Consider the following 23,319-nt stretch of genomic DNA (forward strand, 5'->3'; position numbering starts at 1 on the left):
TGCTCATCAACATTTGAAACCATAGAAATATTGAGACACTTAGGTGAGAAAAGTGTTTGACCATTTTCCATTATTTATATTGATACAAACTATACGATGTTATATATTTTTGAAACCAGGAAAAATTAAGCTTTCAAAAAATGTCACAGAAATATAGTGTTCCTATTTAAAAAACATAACTTTGGGTCATAGTTTCGTAATTGAAAACTCTTTTGAAAAGATGAGCACGACACGGGATTCTTTAAAAGTGCCTGTATAATGTTTTCATTTCAAAGCTCTATCATCAGTATTAGCGGAGATATAAATGTTTTTCGATATCGCCATTTTCCAATTTTCGCTTATAACTCGAAAACAAAAGAAGGTGGCCAAAAATGAATACTACCCTTGATAGTTTCTCAGAAAAAGAGATCGAGAAGTGGGTATCAGATTTTGTCTATCACCTCTGGTTTGAAAGTTGTAGTGCTAAAACATCGAAATTTGCCCACCCTGTACGTCTAATGAAAAAAGTTGTTCCATCCAATGAATATTCATCGAAACAACGAACACTCAACGTCAATTTCTGTATCGTGATATTGAGAACAGGGAATCATAATAGGTACCAATTAATATATACGTTAAGAGGGGCTTATTACTACGTGTCATTCTCGTGATCGGCCAGAGTTGAACTACTCCTCTCTCCTAAGCGTTTTTGGATTCCCATCACTTTTCAAGATGAATGAAGCAATTTAGAGCGTTACTTCGATTTGCCATTCTTTTTCACAGCATGCAAAAATTCAAAATTCGTTTGGACGTCCTCATTTTAATTTCAGAAGAACCTTTTCTCTAATTCTGTGGTTATTCCGTTCATTCTTCCACATCTTGTAGAACAAAATCGTGCGAGAATATATCAGAAACGCACAGTTTTCATGGTTATATTTTATTATTCTATGTTGGCACTCCGAACTTTCCGCTACGGCTTTATCTGTCAATTCATCAATTTGCCTTAAAGAAATCAGTTCTGCCAACCAACATTTTTCAATGCAAAAATCACTAAATTATATTTATGGAAATATTTCATTAATTTCAATGAAAATGCAATGAATTAGAGAAAATAATGTATAATACTCGTACAGAAGGCTCATTCTACCACTAGTTCTTTCCAAAACTCGCCACTTCGTGGCTCGTTTTTGAATTTTGAACTCGTGGAAGAATATCAATGCCTTCTGCACTTGTATTATAATAGTATATTATTCAACGAGCGGTAATGTAGGTCATAACTCACGCAGATGATGTCTGCAGCACGAGCCGCAGGCGAGTGCTGTAATTCATCAAGTGAGTTATGATCATTACCGCAAGTTGAATACTATACTTTATCTACGACTATATCAATAAATACTAAGAAAAAAATACAGACTTAGAATATAGACAGAAGGAATGGGAAATAAACATATAATGTGCTCGATCCCGTACAAGAGAGATGGAAACTTAGTGCTACCAATCACAATCGAACTAGATTCGGCTAGCTCGAATCCAGTACAGAGTACAGACATAGAAATTTATTGAAAAACCATAATAATTGCCTATAAAAATGCATTAAACTATACCAAAAAATATTCCCTGTAAACGATGACTTAATGATCTTACTGCTACACCAATCTCGAAAATTTTTTCAAACTCCTTTATATTTTTTCGGGCAATTAATTCTGTATGGTAACATTAGCTGTTTGTCTTTTGGAAATGTATACCTTTATAATATTTCATCTTCACTATCTGAATTAATTGTTTTCAGCAAAACATTCGCAATAATTAGATATCAACTTAATTTGAAAACATCAAAAGTGACATTCCCTCGGACATTCCTCCCCTCAATAACAATAATGGAATGTCCCCTTTCGGCCAATCGAATAGAAGCAGAGAAGTATAGAAGCACAGATCCATATTTTCCGATTCATAATAGTGAGTTATAGTAGTGAGTTATTATAAATCACGCTGTTTGTTAATAGATACCATTAATTGCTCAAAAGCAGTTGAATAATGAGTTTATTATTCAATAGGAGTAGATAAATAACTATTTCAGCCTTTGACGTGTACGTACCCGAAAATTCCCAACTCAATCAAATCTGTCATTACGAAAGAATGGCGTATTTCTTTTTCAATGATTAAATTTTCAACTTGAAATTCAGCAAGAAATTGATATTCTATATTTGTGACCAAAATCTCCGTGGGTTTCGTCATCAAGGAAATATTGCGTAATTTGACATGAATTGAGAGAATCAGATAATTTAGGTTGAAACCATTCCCGATTCTGAATTCAAAAATTACAGGCATTCGGACCAAATGATTAAGATTCTTCCAGAAAAGTAACGCTCAAAAAGTAGTAAGTCATAATTCATTTTAGAACTATTTCCTATTATGAAAGAATGAGTTCCCATTTTTCGATTGTAATTGCTGTGAAATTTTTCAGAAAAACGCATGTATAAAAATAATAAATAATAAAAAAAATAAAAAATAGATAAAATAAATAATAAAATACCTCAGGATTATTGGAATGTACCCAAGATATAGGACGTAGATACATGAAATAATGTTTAGAAACTAAATAAAAATAGAACTCGGCAAAATGACCACGATGTCGACGACGCTGGAAAAAAAAAACGCATGTACTTGAATTATTCATGAATGAATTTATTAATCAGGAAAAATCTATGAAATTGGATGAAAAACTAGAAGAATCCCAGCGGTAAACTATCCTGAACGTTATCGTTCCTCATTTACATGAGCCAACAATTTATCACGATAGAAATGCAGAGTACAAAAGCCATACAAATTCCAAGTGCGATACATCGATGAAAAATATTACAGACTCCCTTGTGGAAATAGAGCTGCAGTCAGACAATTTATCGTACACACTGAACGCTTTTCTTTTTTTCTCTCTTCAAGGGCATTTGCATAGTTATTGAGAAACATAATCATTGTAGAGTAGATTAATTCAGATGGAAAATACGCAGAAAAGGTGAATCAGTATTCCTCGGCGTTTTATAGGGCGTAATAAATCATAATATTTTTTTTATGTTAGCAATGTATATCATGAAACAGGGGAACAGCTGTTTTGATGTCGAGGTATCTTGAGCTGATTCTATATCAATTTGATGTCCTGAATTCAAACAACGTATTCATTTTTACGTAGGATCTAAAATTTTTAAGATATACAATTTTAAAGGAACATAAATTACATAAGATATCTTAACTCAAATCCATAAGTGTACTCAACAAAAGTTGATACGAAATTTTTATTTTACATATACAAAATACAATATTATGTCGTACTAACAAACAAAAGGAAAACATTGAAGAAATCAAATAGTCACTCAACACTTCGAAAGCTTTTTTTCCGCGACATTCTTGAATGTATTTTTGAACAGTCATCATGTACATGTGCCATATTCCTTGGTAGCGCTCCTGCATAATTTTAATATCTTGGTGAAATATTTCACCTTGTTCTCCACGCATGTCTCCCAAATTTTCTGGAAAAAGGTCTAAACAGCTGTGTAAATAGTGTATTTCAATACTAATATTGCTCCCTAAGGATTTGAAACTATTAAGCATCTTGTTAACCATTTCAAAATAGTTTTGAGCTTTATGTTTGCCTAGAAAATGTTCTACATTTGCAACAGATGATGTCTAAGCTTCTCGTTCAACTCGATTCATTGAATTTATGAAGGCAGGATCTTTAATAAAGTGTTGTTGTAATATCCCTGCTTTGAATTTTTCTGTGCTTCACTGATGCATTTTTAACCATAAATATGCAAAAGATGACCCATTATTATCAAGTACCGTTACGAATTGCTTCATTAGGCCCAACTTTATGTTTAAGGGAGGAAGTATGATTTTTTTTCTTTCAACGTCCATCTTTTCACTCTGAGGGTCTGAGGCCAATCTTTTCTAACCCATTGGTGGGTTTTGTCCTTACTATCCCAGAGGAACGAGATGAATGAATATTTCGTGTAACCACTTTGATGTCCAGAAAGAAAGTTTACCATTTTCAAGTCTACTCAAATCATCCATTGATGGTCGTGAAACTTAATCTTCTGCAAGACCAAAGCTATGGTATTATATTCTTCTTTCAGTTTCATTGAGTGAGCTAGTGGTATCGAACCATATTTATTCTCATTATGTAGAAGGACACATTTTAAACTTTGCTTTGAACTGTCAATAAATAGGCGTCAAGCATCTGGAATATATTCAGAAAGCCCCTCTTCTTTCATGAGTCCCCTAATTTCGTGACAACACAAGATTTTTTCTTGAGAAAAGAATAGTAACAAATATTTTTCTCTTGTACGGTGAAAGGTGATTTTTTATCCTTTTTCCAATAAATTTTTGTCGTTCAACTTAAAAGCCAGTACTTCAGAAGATGTTTTCGATAAATTGAGATCCCTGGTGAGTTCATTTTGATTGTAGCATTGAGGAACTGATGACGTACCCTCATAGTCACTGTCAGTTTCTTCAGCATCAAAACTTTTTTTAGCATCACAAGAGCGATCAGGGGGAAAATATTCGTCATCAGAGATATTTGGTAGTTAATGAAATGTTGGAATCGGTATTTCATCTGAGTGCAGGATAGAGCGTATTGCTGAGTCTACATTGGGATAAGTCCGAGAATAAGTCCGCTTACAGCGGTTATTTAGAGCGATTCCAGTAGCATTCACTAAACAGAAATAATAATCATTGAAGTGGTTTTTAATCATTTTTAATTTAATAATTTTAGAACTATGATAAATGAATATACAGAATGAAACCCACATTGTAAGATAATTTGATGATGAAAAGTAGAGCTGATAGAGAAAAATGGATTGCATGTACAGATTAGCGTCCCTAATATAGTTAGAATAAGCTCTAAAATCCCAGGCCCTCTGTAATTGATCTACATACCGTTGGAGGTCTTCAAAAGTATTGAACAATTTAAAACGGTTTGATTGCAACATGTATATTATTTTTGGATATATCTCAATTCATTTGTGTTCAGTAGATTTTTCATGAAAAACAGAAGTCTTTAAAAACGTTTAGAAATTATTAAAAAATTAGTTCATTTGTAAATACAGAGAGAATTCTGAGGATAATTTATGGACAACATTATTCAGATAATTTAATTTTCAAGATAAATTTGAAAATTAATTTTCTTTGCACGATAAAAAAGTAGCTACCAGTACCCAGGACTGAGCCTTTCTTGGTACTACTACCAAATTTGTGTACAATACGACGACTAGTAAGTTGATCAACTGAACAATATCGTTCTTAAATTTCTCTAATTCTGTGGTTATTCCGTTCATTCTTCCACATCTTGTAGAACAAAATCGTGCGAGAATATATCAGAAACGCACAGTTTTCATGGTTATATTTTATTATTCTATGTTGGCACTCCGAACATTCCGCTACGGCTTTATCTGTCAATTCATCAAATTGCCTTAAAGAAATCAGTTCTGCCAACCAACATTTTTCAATGCAAAAATCACTAAATTATATTTATGGAAATATTTCATTAATTTCAATGAAAATGCAATGAATTAGAGAAAATAATGTATAATACTCGTACAGAAGGCTCATTCTACCACTCGTTCATTCCAAAACTCGCCACGTCGTGGCTCGTTTTTGAATTTTGAACTCGTGGAAGAATATCAATGCCTTCTGCACTTGTATTATAAATAACTATTCTGACAGTATTCATGAATGAGCACTGATTTTGATTGAACAATTTGATCATTCCTGTACGTTTTTGAAGCATTTATGTTTTCATGATTAAATGATATATCTACTGGATACAAAAATGACATCAGAGATGTTAACAAATAATTGACATAATAACCATTTCGAATTGTATGATATAATTTCTAATGTATTGTATTCAATATTACTATTACTATTATTATATTCTTCGTTTCTGGGAATTTTTATGAAATGCAACCTAAATTTTACAATGGCTCCTATTATCTTACCATATCTCCAACTACAAACTAACACATCGCCAACAATAATACTAGGATTTCCGAAACAGGAAAGAAATATTTTTAATGAGTTTCATTTATTGCCTTATTATATGGAAGAGTGGAACAATTCGATCAGAAAGCAATTGATAACTCAATTGCAAAGCCTTTCTTGATGTGCGAAAAAAGTCTTTTCAACTAGGTATTTGTTGATAACTTCCGTCAACCTTCTAATTCTTGGATTTCATGAAACATATCATTTTTCAGGTGCAGATTTTTCTTATCTGCTCAGTAAGCTGTGCGTTGTCTTTCGATTTGAAACAACGAAAACGCCAGATTTCGCAAGGAACAAACACAGAAATAGAGCCAGAACCTTCAGCAACTGGATTTCAAGAAGCAGCAGCAGTGCAAGCTGGAAGCAAGTATTTCCAGTGAGTATGAAAATTATTTCAATCTATTCCACTTTCATATGTGCGTATTTTCATTTCTCTTCATTCATTTTAACGTAATAGTGATATTCATCATATTCTTGAATTACATAAATTCGGTTGTGAAGATTATTTGAAGTTGAAAATTTACTAGAGTATTGTACCCATTTATTTGGAAAGTTCTTTCATCAATCTCCTTTGGACGACTGATATGATATGATAATATTGTCTACGTCTTCTTCAATGCTTCGTATCCAGCAGAATTAATAAAAGATTTTTCAATAAGACTTTTCATTTTGATATTGAAGAAAAAAGAGAATATTTTAAAAGAAATCAATGAGTGGTTATTTCATTGTCAAGACCATGGTATGCTATTAACGCTGGAAAAAGATATCAGCCAAATGACCGCAATGTTCACGGCTGCAGCACCATATCCTTTTCATGTAATTTTAATGACCAATTCACACATTTGCTGCTGTCCTCGATAACTTCACGAATTCCATCCTTAAGGTTTTAAATTGATTGTGGACCATTGGCATAGAGCTTATCTTTCAAGAGACCCCAAAGAAAAAAGTTAAGAGGTGGTAAATCAAAAGATCTCTGACCAATTGGAATCACCTCTTAGAGAAATAACACGGCCCGAAATATTTACTTGCAAAATTCCGATTGTTTCGTCGCTGCATTAATATATTCTAATGAAATGCCTAATTCCCAAGATCCACGAGGAATCGACAAAACTGAGTTTTCGTCAACACTACAGGCTTCAGCAGCAATATTCTTAGTTTTTCTTGTGCGACGCACACGGTTCCTCTTATTCACATCACTAACTTGTCCTGACAGCTCAAATTTTTCCACCAGTCTCACTATTGCCGGCCGAGAACAACGACCCAAAAGAGCTTTAGTTTTGCAATGTGTGACTACAAGATTTTCACCATTTTTGAAGTGAATTTCAACAATTTTAGTGTCAAAATATGTGGTACAATCATTCAAAATATATGTATTACACAAGGACGTTAATCTCCTTTTTTTTCTTGGAGGGAGGTGATCGAAAAAAAATTTTTGACGATAACGTTTACACAGATTTGTAATGGGAGAAAAAGAAGTTTGAATCAAATTACACGAAATAATTGTTTGTATTACCAATTCGGTTGTTCTTACCTTATACCGGATGTTCCTAAATTAGAGTTACGGAGGAAAATGAGAGATTCCTCGGATAATCATAGGAATAAAAGGTCCCATGAATATGAACGTGTAAACGCTTTGTTTTCGAGATACAGGGTGTTTCTAGTGTGTCGTACTTTTTTGTGATGTTTATGTCAGTTTATTAAATCTTTATTAATCTTTGCTACAGAGTAGTAAATAAGTACCACAACTAATTAATTCATTACAGCTTACTAGCTGGATATTTATAATAATTTTGGATTTTCCTGAGGATTACTAGAGAGCTGTTCGAAATTTTCTTCTCGAAATCGATAGCAGTTATGATAAAATTATTACAAACCGTAAAGTGTACTACTGAACCAGAGTTTCTCTTAACATTTTTCTAAACTACCAGCGGTTCACCAAAAAATAGTTCTGATGAAGGAAAGAATCAGGCATCCTTCCAGAATAAATATCTTCCTTGTGGATTTGCATTCGGAATTAGCATATAACATGATGAAATCTTCAAATTGGAATATCTATGGCCAATTTGAATTGAATATCTTGCAAAGGAAAGGTTCTATGAGAAAAAAACTTAAACTTTAACACCTGTATCTCAAAAACAAAGTGTTTGGGGACACATACTATAGGATTTTTTTCATGAAATGATCCGAGAATTCTGTCATTTTCATTTGTACCTTCAATTGAGGAACACTGTGCAGATATAGTCAATTCAAAACTGAAGCCTTCGAAAATAAATTGCAATTTGAATGAAACAAAATAAATGGTACAACACATCCCACACCATTTTTCTATGCGAGTTCAGTTCAGTTGTTTGATAACTACAGTATTGAATTTCGTGAGGAGAATGATACAAAAAATCGAAAACAACGGGAAAGTGTATACCGATGACGAATGCAAAAATCACAGATGGAAAATAAGATGAAGAAAAAGCGAATAGATGAAAAAAATAATAAACCAAGAATAAATAGTGCAATAAAAGAACTTATCTTGAAAGCGATAATAAACTCATAAAATGTAAAAGGGTCCTGTTTTTTACTACCGTGTGGATTTCGAACAAAAGTAAAATGAGTATTGGTTGATTTTATCGAGAATTTTCGTTCTTCGTCTTCGCGAGAATTCTGCAATTTTATATTTTGGAAATCTTGGGGGGAGGGTAACTTATCCCAGTATCCCCTATTTCTATGCCCTTGATATGACATCTTCAAAAGTGAAGCTGTCCATATATTCAAAATGTAACCTCTTATTGAAGAATCCTTTATATTTGTGATATGTTGTTAATTTATCGCTGAATGAAATACTAAATTTTAACTGTTCCATATCGATGAGGTGAAGGAACCACTTTTGAAACCAAGAATGTGTAAAAAATTTTTACCATGTAGATCCGAGTGTAGTTCCTAAGATGGCCCAAGTTGATCTCTACCAGCCCGTAGTTATTAACTGAACCTTGCTAAACAGATTTCAAAGATACTCAGGTAAAAACAAATTATGTAAGAACTTTCTAGGTTAACTTAATCATTAAATGAAACCATCTGAAGATTTTTGCAAAAGGAATACATAATTTCAAAAAATGGAAGCGTAGAAGTTTGTTCCAAGAATGATTATTAAGCATTCATTTATTCTATCTCAATTCGTGCTCTTGATGAAATCGAAAACAATATTTTTCTACAGAGATATTTACATGGCGCAGCATAAACCTGGAGAAATTGAGTTCGGACATGTAAGCGAAACACCTAACGATTGGGAGCAGAGATTTGAGAAGATAAATTTCGAAGACAACAATCGACAAGGAAAGGTCTCCTAATAAATTTTATTCATGAAAATTTTAGTACTTTCTATTAATGTGGTACTGGAAGGGTTTCTTCGTAATATACTTGGTGGTTGAAATCATTCCTAGTCAATTCGACTAAAAGAATGCCTCAGAATACTTTAAACTTATTTCATTTATGATGGTTCATGATCATATCATAAGATAAGTCTTGATTGAAGCAAAAGACTGTTGTGATCTATTATATTCTTCGGTAGAATGGTTATTTTTTACCATCTTAAAATGATATTTATCCCTTTCCGATGGAATACACTGCACGTAACTGCATTTCGGATGGTTAACAATCTTGTTTATTTTTAATATTTTTCATTGAGTAAATATCCACTAAATAAATATTCAACTCTAATAATTTTAAAATATACATGAAAAATTTTATTTTCAATATTCAACCGTTCGAGAAAAGTTATTCATAATACAATTGCAAAAGGCATTGAAATTCTTCCACGAGTTCAAAATTCGAATGAAGTGTCACGAAGTGGAGAGCTTTTGAATGTAAGAATGGGCTTTGTATACGAGTGTATTACATCAAATTCCCCTAATTCACTGAATTTTTATCGAAGTTAATAAAAAATGTACATATAATTGTTAAGTGATTTTTGAATTGAAATAATAATAAATTCATTTATTGTTAAGTCTCACATTCATATGGGACAACAAAAGGCCTCAATTATCAGAGTTCCAGTAAACCGGACTCTGCTTATGCCTTATATTAAATCACAAGAAAAAAATAATCAAGAGCAACCAATAACAAAATATTCTTATCAAACAACAAAAAGAATTAAATATAAAAAATTACAAATTCATGCCAAGCAGAGATTCAGAATTTTTATAATTAATTGATTCTTTGTGGTTCCGAAAACGGAAAAAAATCATAATGTTCACGTACAGGGTGATCCAATATTCACGAAAATAGGAAAAGTCTGAAATTTTTCTAGTCCGGATCTGATTTACTCGAATTCAGAAATATTGAAGGAAGGCGATAGAAAAGGGTGACAAAACTTCAAAATATGAAATTATTCGGTCGATTAGTTAAATAGGTATTCAACAGTGAAATTTTACTCATAAGATGAACATCACCCTGTATATCCCAAACGAAGGCACTCAGGCGATTGAAACCTCTTGATACGGGTCCTCCATGATGACCTTAATTCATGGTATTCGTTTGTCGCATTCTTCCCGGGACACCCTGTATATATGGCAGAATGAACGGATTCATCACAGAATTAGAGAAGAAAATTTTACAATCCCCCCTGAAATTTTGACAGTTTATTCGTTTTCGAAGGTGAAGAATTCAAAAATCCAATGAAAAACACTGCAAATTCCATATTATTTCCTTCTGCTCGAAAAATATGCCAAATCCAAACATAATTCAAGAAAATGCAAATTGTGAAATTTTTTCAATTGAGAATTCATGGATCGTAATCAAGTGCTTCGAAGATCATTTTCTACAAAGTATTATGCAAATAGCTCTGATTGTTTCCGAAAAAATCTTTGGACAGCAAACAGATTTTTTCATTTGATCTTTGAGTTCCATACATTCCCAACTGTAAAAATTTAAGGTGGGTCCATATTTCTCTTTCTCAAAATAATCTTATTTATCAAATATAAAAAAACGGGGTCAATTCGCCGTCTATAGCTTTTCTTAAAAATAATTGAAATTTGAATACAAAAATCAAGCACTATACCGCATCGATCTGTCTTACTCAGTAATATTAAACATATATTTTTTATCGAGAAAATTGAGAAACCAAATTGAAAAAACTTATTTGTCAAAAAATTTTTCATTTTATGAATTTGAAAGAAAAAAAATAATAATGAATCATTTATATTTTCATTTGAAAAAAGTTAATACTGACACATAAACAATATGACTTACTAGACAAACCAAGCCAACTCGGAGTTTAGTCTTGTACTACTCTCACTCTGGACCCCATTAGGTATATTTACCTAAGAGTGAGAGTAGTCCAAGATTTTGATGAAGATACTGGGTAATAGTAATTTACGTAACAAGTCCGGAAAATAGGGTTTTTTTGGACGAATAGACAAAATTCCAGGACGAGCGTAAGCGAGTCCTGGAAGTCTGTGAGTCCAAAAAAACCATTTTCGGGCGTGTTGCGTACAATATTTTTTCGGCAACCATGTAAAATAACACTATCGCTGCTGCTTTCCATATTTTATTAAGATTGCGATAAAAAAACATGCAAATTTTTGACAACTAATTTCATATGGACTGTCAGCCGTTAACTCGGTTGTTATGGATTCTATGATTCTTTTCCGGCCTAGTCCGGGAAGTACGTACTTTACGGACTAGGCCCGGAAATGCTACTTTCTCAGAGAAAAAGCGTCCGGGAAGTGAGCACTTCCCGGACGGTTGCCGAAAAAATATTTTTCACCGCCAATTCCTAGCAGTCATAATTTCGGAGTTGAACTCTTCAATTTGAAAGTTTCGCTGAAATCATCATAATTACGAACTATAGATGCGAACAGTTATGGCTGTAAGAACAAAATACGGACCTGGTTTCAAGTCCACCGGCAGACTTTTTTTTGTTAGCGTAAACACGATTATTCTCGAACGGAGAGATCTGGGAATTTGAAATATTCAGGGTGGAATCGGATCTCGAATGGAGTGATAAAGTTCGGTAATGGTTGAAATTTGATGAGGCGTTTCGTAATTATGACCGATCGAAATTTTATTTTTCTTATATTCAATTTCAAAACTACGAATTTGATGAAGAAGAAATTTTGCATTTAGATTTCGTGTGTTTATTGAGAAAAACAATCTAAAGTTCTTTGCAGAATTCAAAGGTGATCGCGTGACCTGAATTATTGAAAATTCTTGCAGAAGAAGCCACTGTGTTGGCAAAACAATGATCGCAAACAATGAATATTAGTGGAATTTAATATTATCACAACAAAAACTTGTTCCTCCATTAATTAAGACTTTAATAAATAAAATGGCTGATACTTGGTAATGAATGAAGAAAATATAAAAAGAAAGAGAAGTACAATTTCAAGTATGTAATAATATCATACGATATTAATTATCTTTCTGGTTAATGAATCAGCAAAAATGCCATCAACATAACCATTCTCAAACAGAAGATTTCCACGATATAACGTAGGAATCATAATCGAAAGTAACCCAAGGAGAATGCATGTCATCGTGGGAGAGTAGTGATATACCGGTTTCACCCTTGTTACGGATCATCAGTACCGCATAACTCAAGCCAAGATGACAAACAAACGAAATAGTAGGCACCTTATTGAATGCTGGCAGGCGCAATGCAGTATGCTTACTGCGATGCGCCACCCAGCTGACAAAAACCTAAATACTTCCTCCACGGGTACCCCGAAAAAGTAAGGTGCCTACTAATTAGTTTGTTTGTCATCTTGGGTTGAGTTATGCGGTACTGATGATCCCTAACAAGGGTGAAACCGGTATATTGCTTCTCTCCCTCGATGACATGCATTCTGTTTGGGTTACTTTCGATTATGATTCCTACATAATATCGTGGAAATCTTATATTTGACAATGGTTATGTTGATGGCATTTTTGTTGATACATTAACCAGATAGATAATTCAGATCGTATGATATTATTACATACTTGAAATTGTATTTCTTTTTTTTTATATTTTCTTAATTAGGACTTTGTTCATGTTTCGAGAAGTCAAATGTTGGATCTCTACACCTTACTCGACCTTACAATAGGCAAGAAGTAAAAAATTCTATTTATACATTTCGACTTGTATATTTTAACGTGAAGTTATTCTCCTGATTGTTTTGAAAATTCTTCATTTTCTTCTCTTACTAATTTTCCTCTTTTCACTAACAGATATATACACGCACCCTCCAAGGATCACGTTGAACACGGCCATAGAAGAGGAACAGACCATCACTTCATAGAGAGACACGAAAAGGCTAAACCACATGATGGAGAGTTCAAAACTAAAGTAATTCACTTTTTTTACAAATCAAATATTGAGTTCAAATGTTACCTACTGTAGGTGAATATTCTCTTGTGAAAGAAAATGAAGCTTTTTTGACAATTCATTTTGAGATCCTGAAAGTTATACTATGACACCAAAATTTCAACAAAAAAAATGAATTTTTTAATTTTGCCGAAGTAAAATTCTGAAGATATTCATATATCTATTTCGCTTTTTTTGATTTCTGTTCTATCGTATGGCTATTTTTCTAATTCATTATAAGGAAAACAAAATTTCATACATAGGTAAAACTTCATTTCCATGTCACAGATTTTGTCCAATGAGGTAAATTTCCCATAAATGCGGAGTATTGATAAGTGAATATACTACTTGACGACGTGGTATAATCGTTTTGGTGTTCGCCTCCTACCATATTGTGATCATTTCCATAGTATTCTTGGACGTTCGCCAAAAAATAAGTCAAGCTCAGTGAAATGTCATTGAATTATCAAAATGCAGTGCTTTTGGTATAGTTATTGAAATTATTCGTTATATAATCGTTACGAATACCACTCGAGCATATACAATATATTTCGATTATACGAACCCCTTCACTCGATGTAATTCGCGAAACACCACTCAAGCTCTCGTGATGTTTCGTGAATTACGTCTCGTGAATCGGTGTATAATCGAATATTGTCTTTGCTCTTGTGATATTATAACGGATTATTTTTCAACTCGAATTGAATATTTCATTTGCAACGCATATTAAATATACTACTGTCAAATTAAACTTATCCCTCAAAATAGACGGATTATTTGTATCGGGAAATATAACTCTACTTCTATAACCTTTAACATATTTGAGCTCTGTCAGTTCCTATGCATATAATCAAAAGACAAGTGAAAACCGAAAAAAAAAACAGATGAATACATAGGCGTACAACTTTGGTTCCGCCGTTTTTTCCGGAATTCAAGGCTTTATTGTAAAAAACAGGTTATATTTTTATGATTCAAAGTATTGTCCCTCGCTGGCCACTACTTTCTCTCATCTTTCGAGCAGCATACGTTAAAAAACCTCAAATTTTAAAGCGATCCACCAACCGATCCAATTTTTTACTTCTTCATAAGAACGGAAGTGCTGGTCAGACAGGCCGAGTTCCATTGATCGAAAAAAGTGATAATCTGAGGGAACAACGTTTGGAGAATACGGCGAGTGGGAGCATGGTTTTGGAATCGTGAATATTAGGTTTGGTCGTCGACGTGGAAGCATGGCCGAGATATCCCTATGATTTTCTGCGTTTGGGATTATCGTAAAGAACCTATTTTTCCTCTCCAGTCACAAGGCGATGCAGAAATCTCTTCCGTACTTGCCTGGCAATCAGCTGTTCCCAAGCAAATAAACGCCCTTCAACTTCTCTCGGTTTAAACTTCAACTCATACGGCACCAAATTTTCTTGTTTCTGAATCATTCCCATGACTTTCAGGCGTTTTGGAACGACTTGTTGCGTCACTCCCAATGATCTTGCCAACTTTTGTTGCGTTTGACACGAGTCTCGATCAAGAAATGTCCTTATTCTGTATCTTTGAAAACCTTCTCTCTTTCACCGTCATGTTGGTCTTCGACGTCAAAATCACCGTTCTTGAAGCGTTGCACGTTTTTTCACTAAAAGAGCGGTCTTTCCATAAGTATTTGAGATCACTCGAAGAGCCTCAACCGCACATTTCTTCATATTAAAGCAGAAAAAAACTCCCGCAAATGACGAGAATTTGGCCCGTAAGCTGACAAGTTCAATCGAGAATAACTTCATGATGCAGACACAAATCGACTAATACTTCTATAGCGTTATGTCTACAAATACCTAAGCTTATTATTTGACATCTACGTTGTATTTATTTCGACTACCACTACAGTGACTTAATAAACCACAGTGGTGTCAAGCGTGGTCTCGTTTTTGATTGGCTGAGCCTAAAAATATGGCGGCTTATAGTTTACATTTTCCATCAACCTGATTTTTGGGATTTATTCGAAACGTCCCATTTTATTTATTCACTGTAGTATTCTTCAGTTAATTCAGAAAATTTGTTCCATATACAATACTATGAGGCTCAATAATTTTGATTTTGACGTGTCAGTTCAGTTCAGTCAATTGTATTCTCAAGTTCTATGGCTCTATGTCCCCATTTGCCATTTTTAGTCTCAATTTGAACGAATTTTGTCGCCACTATGTCTAATTAAATCACTATAACTGCCATTCAGTGCTACAGCCGTCTATTGCAAAATGGCGGAAGCAGAGTTGTACACCTAATAAATTGCTCTTTTGTCCAATGAATTTTAAGTTCCAAATCTCTTTCAAATATTCTCAGTCGTTCCTATTTTTAGTTTAAAAGAAATCACCAAAACAATTACAGGTTAATTCACATATAGATACAGGGTGTTCTGATTCGTTTCCGACAAACTGAAACGGGTTATAGATCACATCATTTTAAGCAAAAAAGTTCCTATGAACATGGGTCCGGAAATGCTTCGTTTCCGAGATACAGGGTGTTAAAGTTGAAAAAATAATTCGCGTTTTCTTAAATATCTTTCGACTGATTCCAAATAATTGCATGAAAGTTGGTACATAGGGTTTTTTGAGGTGAGAAATTCAAATTTGTGGTCGATTTGGTTGTATTCTCTAGAGGGCGCCACTGGCAATCATATCGTCCCCTTTAAACCGTAGCAACTTTTCTGTGCTACCTTGTACGTCATTCTGAACTAAAAAAATCGATTTCCCTGACTTTTCTAGTTAAAAAAGGTATAACTTATTTAAGTTGCTAGGGGCAACCGTTTCAGAGAAAAACGCATTTAAAGCCAAATCCATATTTTTGTAATCTCTAAAACATGTAGAAACAAATTTGTAATAATTTTAAATTAAATATTTTTTAGAAGTAACAATTTAGAACAAAACAAAATAACATAATAATTTTTAAAGAAGGTGTTCGAAATGTCCACCGTTCTGTTGAATGCACAAATGACATCTTCGAATGATTGATTGTTTTACATTCAACAATTGTTGCGGCAATAGATTTAAAATGGCTATACACAATGACAGATTTAAAGTGTGTTAGGTTCAGACGTCATTAATTATAATTATAGTTAACTAAGTTAATAGCTTATCAACAAATACAGGAAAATGGTATTGGTTACCAAAGGCCCGAACGAAGCATACAAAGAAGAAATCATCTACAGAGAAATAGGATTTTACAGACCTTCGAAGAAAATAAAAACTCAGTATTCGTAAAGCATCCCAACAACGCAATATTTCAGGAAACAGAATATTCAGAACACTTAAAAACAACAATTACATAGCATACCACTTCTACTTATTAGTGGGCAATAGAAAATCCGCATGCATTTCGCCTTAGAAATTTTCAAAATGAATTTAAATTTAATATTTGAATAGGAATAATTTCATGAAAGGATTTCGAAGCAGTCAAAACATTATTTTTTCAACTTTAACACCCTGTATCTCGGAAACGAAGCATTTCCGGTCCCATGTTCATGGGAACTTTTTTGCTTAAAATGATGTGATCTATCACCCATTTCAGTTTGTCGGAAACAAATCAGAACACCCTGTATATATTTTACCATGATCGTCGTTTCCACTGAAATACTAACAAACGCGCGAAAATCCCGAGAATGGTACAGTGTTATTATAATTGGGAATAAACTAATTATCCATTATGAAATTCTCGGTACCCAAAGAATAAAATCAATCCCGGAATAATATTTAACCCAGGGGGATAATACATGTTGAAAAATGGAAGAAAGACTATAATCTTCTGTACCTATAACTTCCATGTGAATTCGGTACCGTAGAGCGGTGTGACTTTGCACCACTTTTTATAGTTTTCTTGGTGAAACTTTCTCGTTTTTTTGTGAAATGAGTCCTGTGCAAATTTGAATATTTTATAGTTGTCGACTTCTGTGGTTAGAATCAGATGAAAAGGTGCACACTCAAAATTTCGCAAAGTGACCCGCAAATCGGATCGAGTTTGCCAATGCCCTAAAAATGCGTTTTTTGGCAATTTAATGAAGTGCTGGCAGTATATGTTAGTGCACTAATGCCTTCACGTTCGCCCATATTTCGTTTGTTAATTTCATTCCAAAGAGTTCTTCTGGGAATCTTGTACACTTCGGAATCTGTCTGTATTGTAATGTCTTCATTTCGAACTGCATTGGTTGCTCGGATTAGTGTTTTTTTCGTATAATTACTATATTTCCTTGCATCCAACTCCTTTTTGTATCGACGACTCAAAATTGTGCCTCAAAATAAAACAGGTGAAACAAATTTGGTATTTGGCAATGTCTCCCGCCAAAGGGCCACAATAGAAAAATTTCCCGAAATGTAGAAATCCTCTCTACCAAATGTTTTCAGTTTTTTTTTAACGAGACTATAAATGAATGTAGAGTAAGCTTCAAAAAATTTTGATGTACCGTTCGCAAAATTTTCTGAACAAGCCTTAGCATTTCGCTTTTATAAACACGTTAAAAAATTGCCCGCTTACATAAAATACCGTAGCACATCATTCGATGTATTCGATGTAAGTGAAACTTAAATTATTGGGCAGTTCGGCAAAGTCACCTCCGTTGGCAAAGTCACACCGCTCTACCGTACTTGAAGAAATCCTGTATCCGCCACTGATATAACCTGGTATTACTTAACCCGGTATTAGTAAGCGAGTTGGTCCACACGGCTGTAAAATATTCTATTCTATAGTTATGGTATACACGACGGACAGAGTGGCAACCGGTCGGATAAATAGACTCAATTGATTTTGGTCTCAACCAGACCGGACTCAAATTTCGAAAATTAGAGTCATTTTGGACAAATGATCGACCACAGTTCTCCTGGATTAAGCACACCAAAATACAATAGTGATCAAAATATTTTGAGTACACTCAATTTGCGGAATGATAAAGTATTAGTTTATCCATCACATATAATAGTATATTTTAAAACAAGTTGCAGAATTCCTCCTATTCCAACACTAATGCGAAGAGTGTTAGAATTGCCTTCTGCAACGAGTATTAGACGATATTTTCTCGATTTCAGTCAAGCTTTATGAAATATTGTCGAAATTCAATGAAAAATTCAAATTATACATCCTAGTGACTTTTGTATTTTATCTTGGCAGTTGGTGTGACTGTTACGAAAATTGACAGATTACGGAATTTGAATTTGAATCGAACGTTTCGAATTTTGAAACAATTTAAAATCACCCAATAAATTCATGAATTATGTCTGACGAAATCGATTTAACATCACCAAAATTAAGAGAAATTGCGAATAATGGTGCAAATCATTTCACTATATCCAAATTATACATCATGTTGACAATTATTGACGTTTGTTGAGATTTGATAGGATTGGAAGGTAGTAGAGACAACCACAAAACGAAAAATATAACTGAAAACGATGCTGTAATGAGTTTATTACAGCACTGTTTTTAGAATTGTAATGAACCCATTACGATACTGAAATAGAGAAAATAATTTATTCAGCCAAATGTGTCGTAATGAATTTCAAATGATACAAGGAAAACCATTCTATCAAATTTGCATTTAGATCTTGATCATAGAATCATCATTAATTCCATCTCTGCAATTTATTCTGAAAACACGACTGTCAGGAATAGCCGATAAAGTGATTTATTTCAATACGATTTGACAAACTCCATATCCAGCGTGCTCATTCCTATCGATTATCCAGGGCTCACTAGATATTCATCATAAAGGGAATCAATGTCAAACTGTAATTTTTATTCGAAGCAAGCCATTGCAGCGGAACGCATAGCGTTATGTTTAGCGCCGGTGCATCAGTCCATTATAGTCCATGAGGCATGAATATTTTTTAGCGGAAAGCAACGGTTTACTTTGATATGTCCCTGCGAATGGCGCCGGAAAGAGCTGGGGCTTTGAGCGAGGCTGAAAGAATATTTCAATTCTTTCCTTTTGAACGAACCAACTGTTCGGAGATGGCAATAGAAGGGGTCCGAAAATGCAAATCCCCAAAGAAGAGCATCGAATTTTGTTCTTTTCATGCGCATATAAAAGTATTCCCCAGAATGAATAGTTAATTTTTTTCGTATACGATCGAATCGATTTTATTGTCGCAACATTGCGTCACGGTGCGAAACTCTGGAATGGGCGACCAGTGTCAGCCACAATTTGTATTGATAATTTTTCATTGAAAGCATGATATGATTTCTTCGTATATTCATTCAATGAGGGACCTTGACAATATAGATTGAAATTTCTGCAAGCTTATATACTAATCGGCAAAAAAACTGGGCTACCTAAAATTTTGCTTCGTTGTTCAAGAAACTTTGTTCATCGATTTGTCAAGTTATGCCAAATTGAGGATATATTCTTCGACATTAAAATAAACTCCAAAAAATTTTCCTAAAATTGTTGAGAGTTTATTTATACAGGGTGAAAAAAAAACATGTATAACACCTTGTGGAGGAAATCGAGGAATTTTTAGAGTTTACGCCTACCTAGGATCATCTTTTTCACTATCTTATTATATATTATATTATCTTATTATATGTATTAATATCTTGCTATAGTATTGAAAGATAGAAGAAAGAAAGATCTAAATAGCCGAGTAAGGTGGAAATTGTAGAGATGGCAACGAACAACGATTTCATAGACGATTTTGCTAGATATGCCAAGTTGACATGGTTTTTAAAATATGTTGTTTTTATTTTTTTTGTGATAATATTTCATGTTGTTCAGCTGAGATTTTGAATTTTTTGGGTTTCTATTCGGCTTTTCTTCATTCTAAAACCCTCAAGACCTACCAAATGTTGCAACAACTTAGTCTCAGTACTCACTAGTCAATGCAACAACTATTCATGAAAATATCATAAACTGAAAGGGTTCAAATGATTTCAATCATCAAAATGAAAAACTAATTTTTCCTACTCTATAACTATTCTGATTCCAATATATACATTTTACCACCATAATAAACACTAATGCTTCAACTCTAATATTCCAATACTCCTTGATGAATCATTTCCTATATTTTGAAAAGGTATGGGTTCTGTGAGGTAGACATAGAAATAATAACCAGTAAAAAAATAGTTTATATTCTTTCTAGTTGCTCTTGTTGATAATGTTTCTTTCAATAGGTAAGATGGGGTGATAAACACGGAGGGTATGGTGAACATTATTGGGATTACAACCATGCTGGACACGACGGGCACGACGGCGAAGAGAGCAGCCATAACGAACAATACGCAGCCTACGAGGAAGAAGGGGAATCCGTCCCTGTGCCAACTTACGCAGACAATTCTAGGGGAAAGAGAGAACAGCTCAACCAAGATGTTGAATTCATAAGTCCCAAAGCAAGATCCCTAGTTTTAAGTGGTGTTAGTGGCAAGCACGGTGGAAACTACATGAGCGAAAAGGATTTTGAAAGAAGGAAGAGGGAACAGAAGAAAAGGAAAATCAAATCCTTGAACGGAGATTATCTCTTGTATCAACCTGAAACCGGACGTGTAGTTGATCACAAAACTGGAATCACATATGAACTTAAGCCTGTAGAATTTTGATTGTACTTGTAGAGCATTTCTTCATATTATTTATTTTTTACATTTTTATATTTTTGTAACTTTGATTTTGGAATAAATGGATTTTAAAGACTATCTGTTTTCTTATTCGTTGAAGGTGCGCTTCAAAAAATTATTAACATTCAAAGTTCAGGATATTTTTTCGGAAATTGATTCAATGAAATGAATAGACACACCATAATAAAAGGAACGTCATTTTAATTGGGTATGACCTGTAGTAGAAGATTCTGGTCTAGTAGATCAAGCAGAATCAAGCATTTCGCTTGGCTTCAGGTGGCGCATCGCAGTAATCATACTGCTTTGCGCCTGCCAGCGTTCAAAAAGGAGCCTACTATTTCGTTTGTTTGTCATCTTGGGTTGAGTTATGCGGTACTGATGATCCCTAACAAGGGTAAAACCGCTATATCGCTACTCTCCCTTGATGACATGCATTCTCCTTGGGTAACTTTCGATTATGATTCCTACGTAATATTGTGGATGTCTTCTGTTTGACAATGGTTATGTTAATGGCATTTTTGCTGATACATTAACCAGATAGATAATTAATATCGTATTATATTATTACATACTTGAAATTGTACTTCTTTTTCTATTTGTATTTTCAAAATTGATTTGATTTCTCGAGGAGGTACTTTTTTCAGAATTGAAAAATTAATAATAATAATAATAATAATATTTATTGCCATCAAAAATATTGTAATTACATGGCTCGTCAGTAAGAACGTAAATACAAGTATATAACAAACAAATCTAAAATCTATACAAGATAACTAACACTTTAAAATTTAAAAGGATTTTACAATTATATTACATTACCCAGTCAAAAAATTCATTAACATAAAAAATCGTTTTCTCCAACAAGAGGTTCCTAATTTTTCGAGTGAAACTTCCATGAGGTAAGTTCTTCAGATTGTCCGGAATGTTACTGTAAAATCTTAAACACCAGAAATTAACTGCGACTTGCGTTGTTTTCAGTCGATGATATTCTACCACCAAATCATTCCTCTTTCGTGTGTTGTATGGGTGACAATCGCCATTTCTCAAGAATTTTTTTGTCTGAATGCCAAATAAATTTCATTAATTCAAAGCACTAACAGAGCATAAACCCCTGCTGTGGACCAAAATATCAGTTGGGTTCAACAGTAACGCTATGTACCCATAATCAAGTAATATAAGATAAATAATTCAATCGGTAATAGTAAAGCGGAATGAATCCTGGGGTCATGGAGTCTAGGATTAACCTATATCATCCCAAATGGACAATCACTGTTAATAACAACAATTTTCTACTTTTATAACTATTTGCAGGGCTGTCGCACGCAATTCTGGCGCCTGAAGCAAATGATTTTTTGGCGCCCCAGCTGAAAAAGTATTAATACAACCCACCTCCCAACAAAAAAATTCTTGATTTCTTTAGCGATTTCGCTGATCGTTTCTTTCTAAAGTCGTTTCCACAGAATTTCTTTTTTTTCGGACGTTTTTACCTACAATAAATTCCTGGATTTCTTCGACACCGATGAACAATGCGTATATATCCAATCCTCACATTCACAAGACTGGGTACTATCGATGAAAGATTACCTATCACACCACAAGATACAAAGAGCGGATGGCATGCAAAGCTTCGTAAACTAAATGGGATTAAAAACATATAGTCCGCTGAAAATATTTGGCATTTATCAGTAACTGGTTTCGAATTCAGAATCGTAGGAATTTTCCATAAGTTGAATGTGTAAACAACTTCTACGTAATTCGAAGTGTTGTTTTTCGTCTTTTTGACATAAATTCCATCCTTCATTCAATTAGGGTAATAGGCAATGCTGCTTATATTGGTTAGGTTGCCTTGTGTTATTTATTGAACAGGCGGCTTAATAAAGACGGTTTGGAGATTTTTATTGCAGGGAATGTTGATAAACGCAGCAAAGCGGACCAACCTCATGTTATTTTTAAGAAACTGGGCTAAATTGCCGCCCCTCGAAAAGAGGCGCCTGAAACAGTCGCTTCACTGTTTCAGCCTTAACGCCGGCCCTGACCATTTGCAATGTTAAAACATCAATTCACTACTTCATTCCTAAAACCACAATCGATATTTTCAATTTAATCTCAATATACGATTTTTCGGAAATGTACGTCAGTGAAATCCCACATTGAACTTAATTTTTGGCCGAGTTAAGTGACGTGCGGGACATTAAAACCTACTGATCCCCATTAAAAATTTTCTTTGTCTTTCAGAATATTTCCATCAAATTCAAAAATTTCACTAAACATACGTTGAATCTCAGCTTGAGAAGAGTTCCATATTTTTCTAATACGGATCTAATTTTTTTTAATCAGTTGAAAGATTAATAGATGGACTTAATGGAGATACATAAATATTTCAAATATCAATGAAA

General features: G+C 33.8%; 1 protein-coding gene across 2 annotated transcripts in view; it reads left to right on the forward strand.

Moving 5' to 3' along the window:
• The window catches only part of LOC123682830, a 36,678-nt gene extending 15,679 nt beyond the window's left edge, over positions 1 to 20,999 (forward strand). Inside the window, exons 2-4 of one of the 2 annotated variants that reach the window (XM_045621635.1) lie at positions 6,225 to 6,388; positions 9,218 to 9,341; positions 20,486 to 20,999. In XM_045621635.1, coding sequence (XP_045477591.1) covers positions 6,225 to 6,388; positions 9,218 to 9,341; positions 20,486 to 20,908 — 711 coding nt within the window. In that variant the 3' untranslated portion in view covers positions 20,909 to 20,999. Of the gene's footprint in view, positions 1 to 6,224; positions 6,389 to 9,217; positions 9,342 to 13,209; positions 13,328 to 20,485 lie in introns of both variants that reach the window. The other variant, XM_045621636.1, reaches the window with a different exon arrangement.
• The last annotated feature ends 2,320 nt before the right edge of the window (positions 21,000 to 23,319 follow it).

The sequence above is a fragment of the Harmonia axyridis genome, chromosome 6 (assembly GCF_914767665.1).
Source record: "Harmonia axyridis chromosome 6, icHarAxyr1.1, whole genome shotgun sequence".
NCBI lineage: Eukaryota > Metazoa > Arthropoda > Insecta > Coleoptera > Coccinellidae > Harmonia > Harmonia axyridis.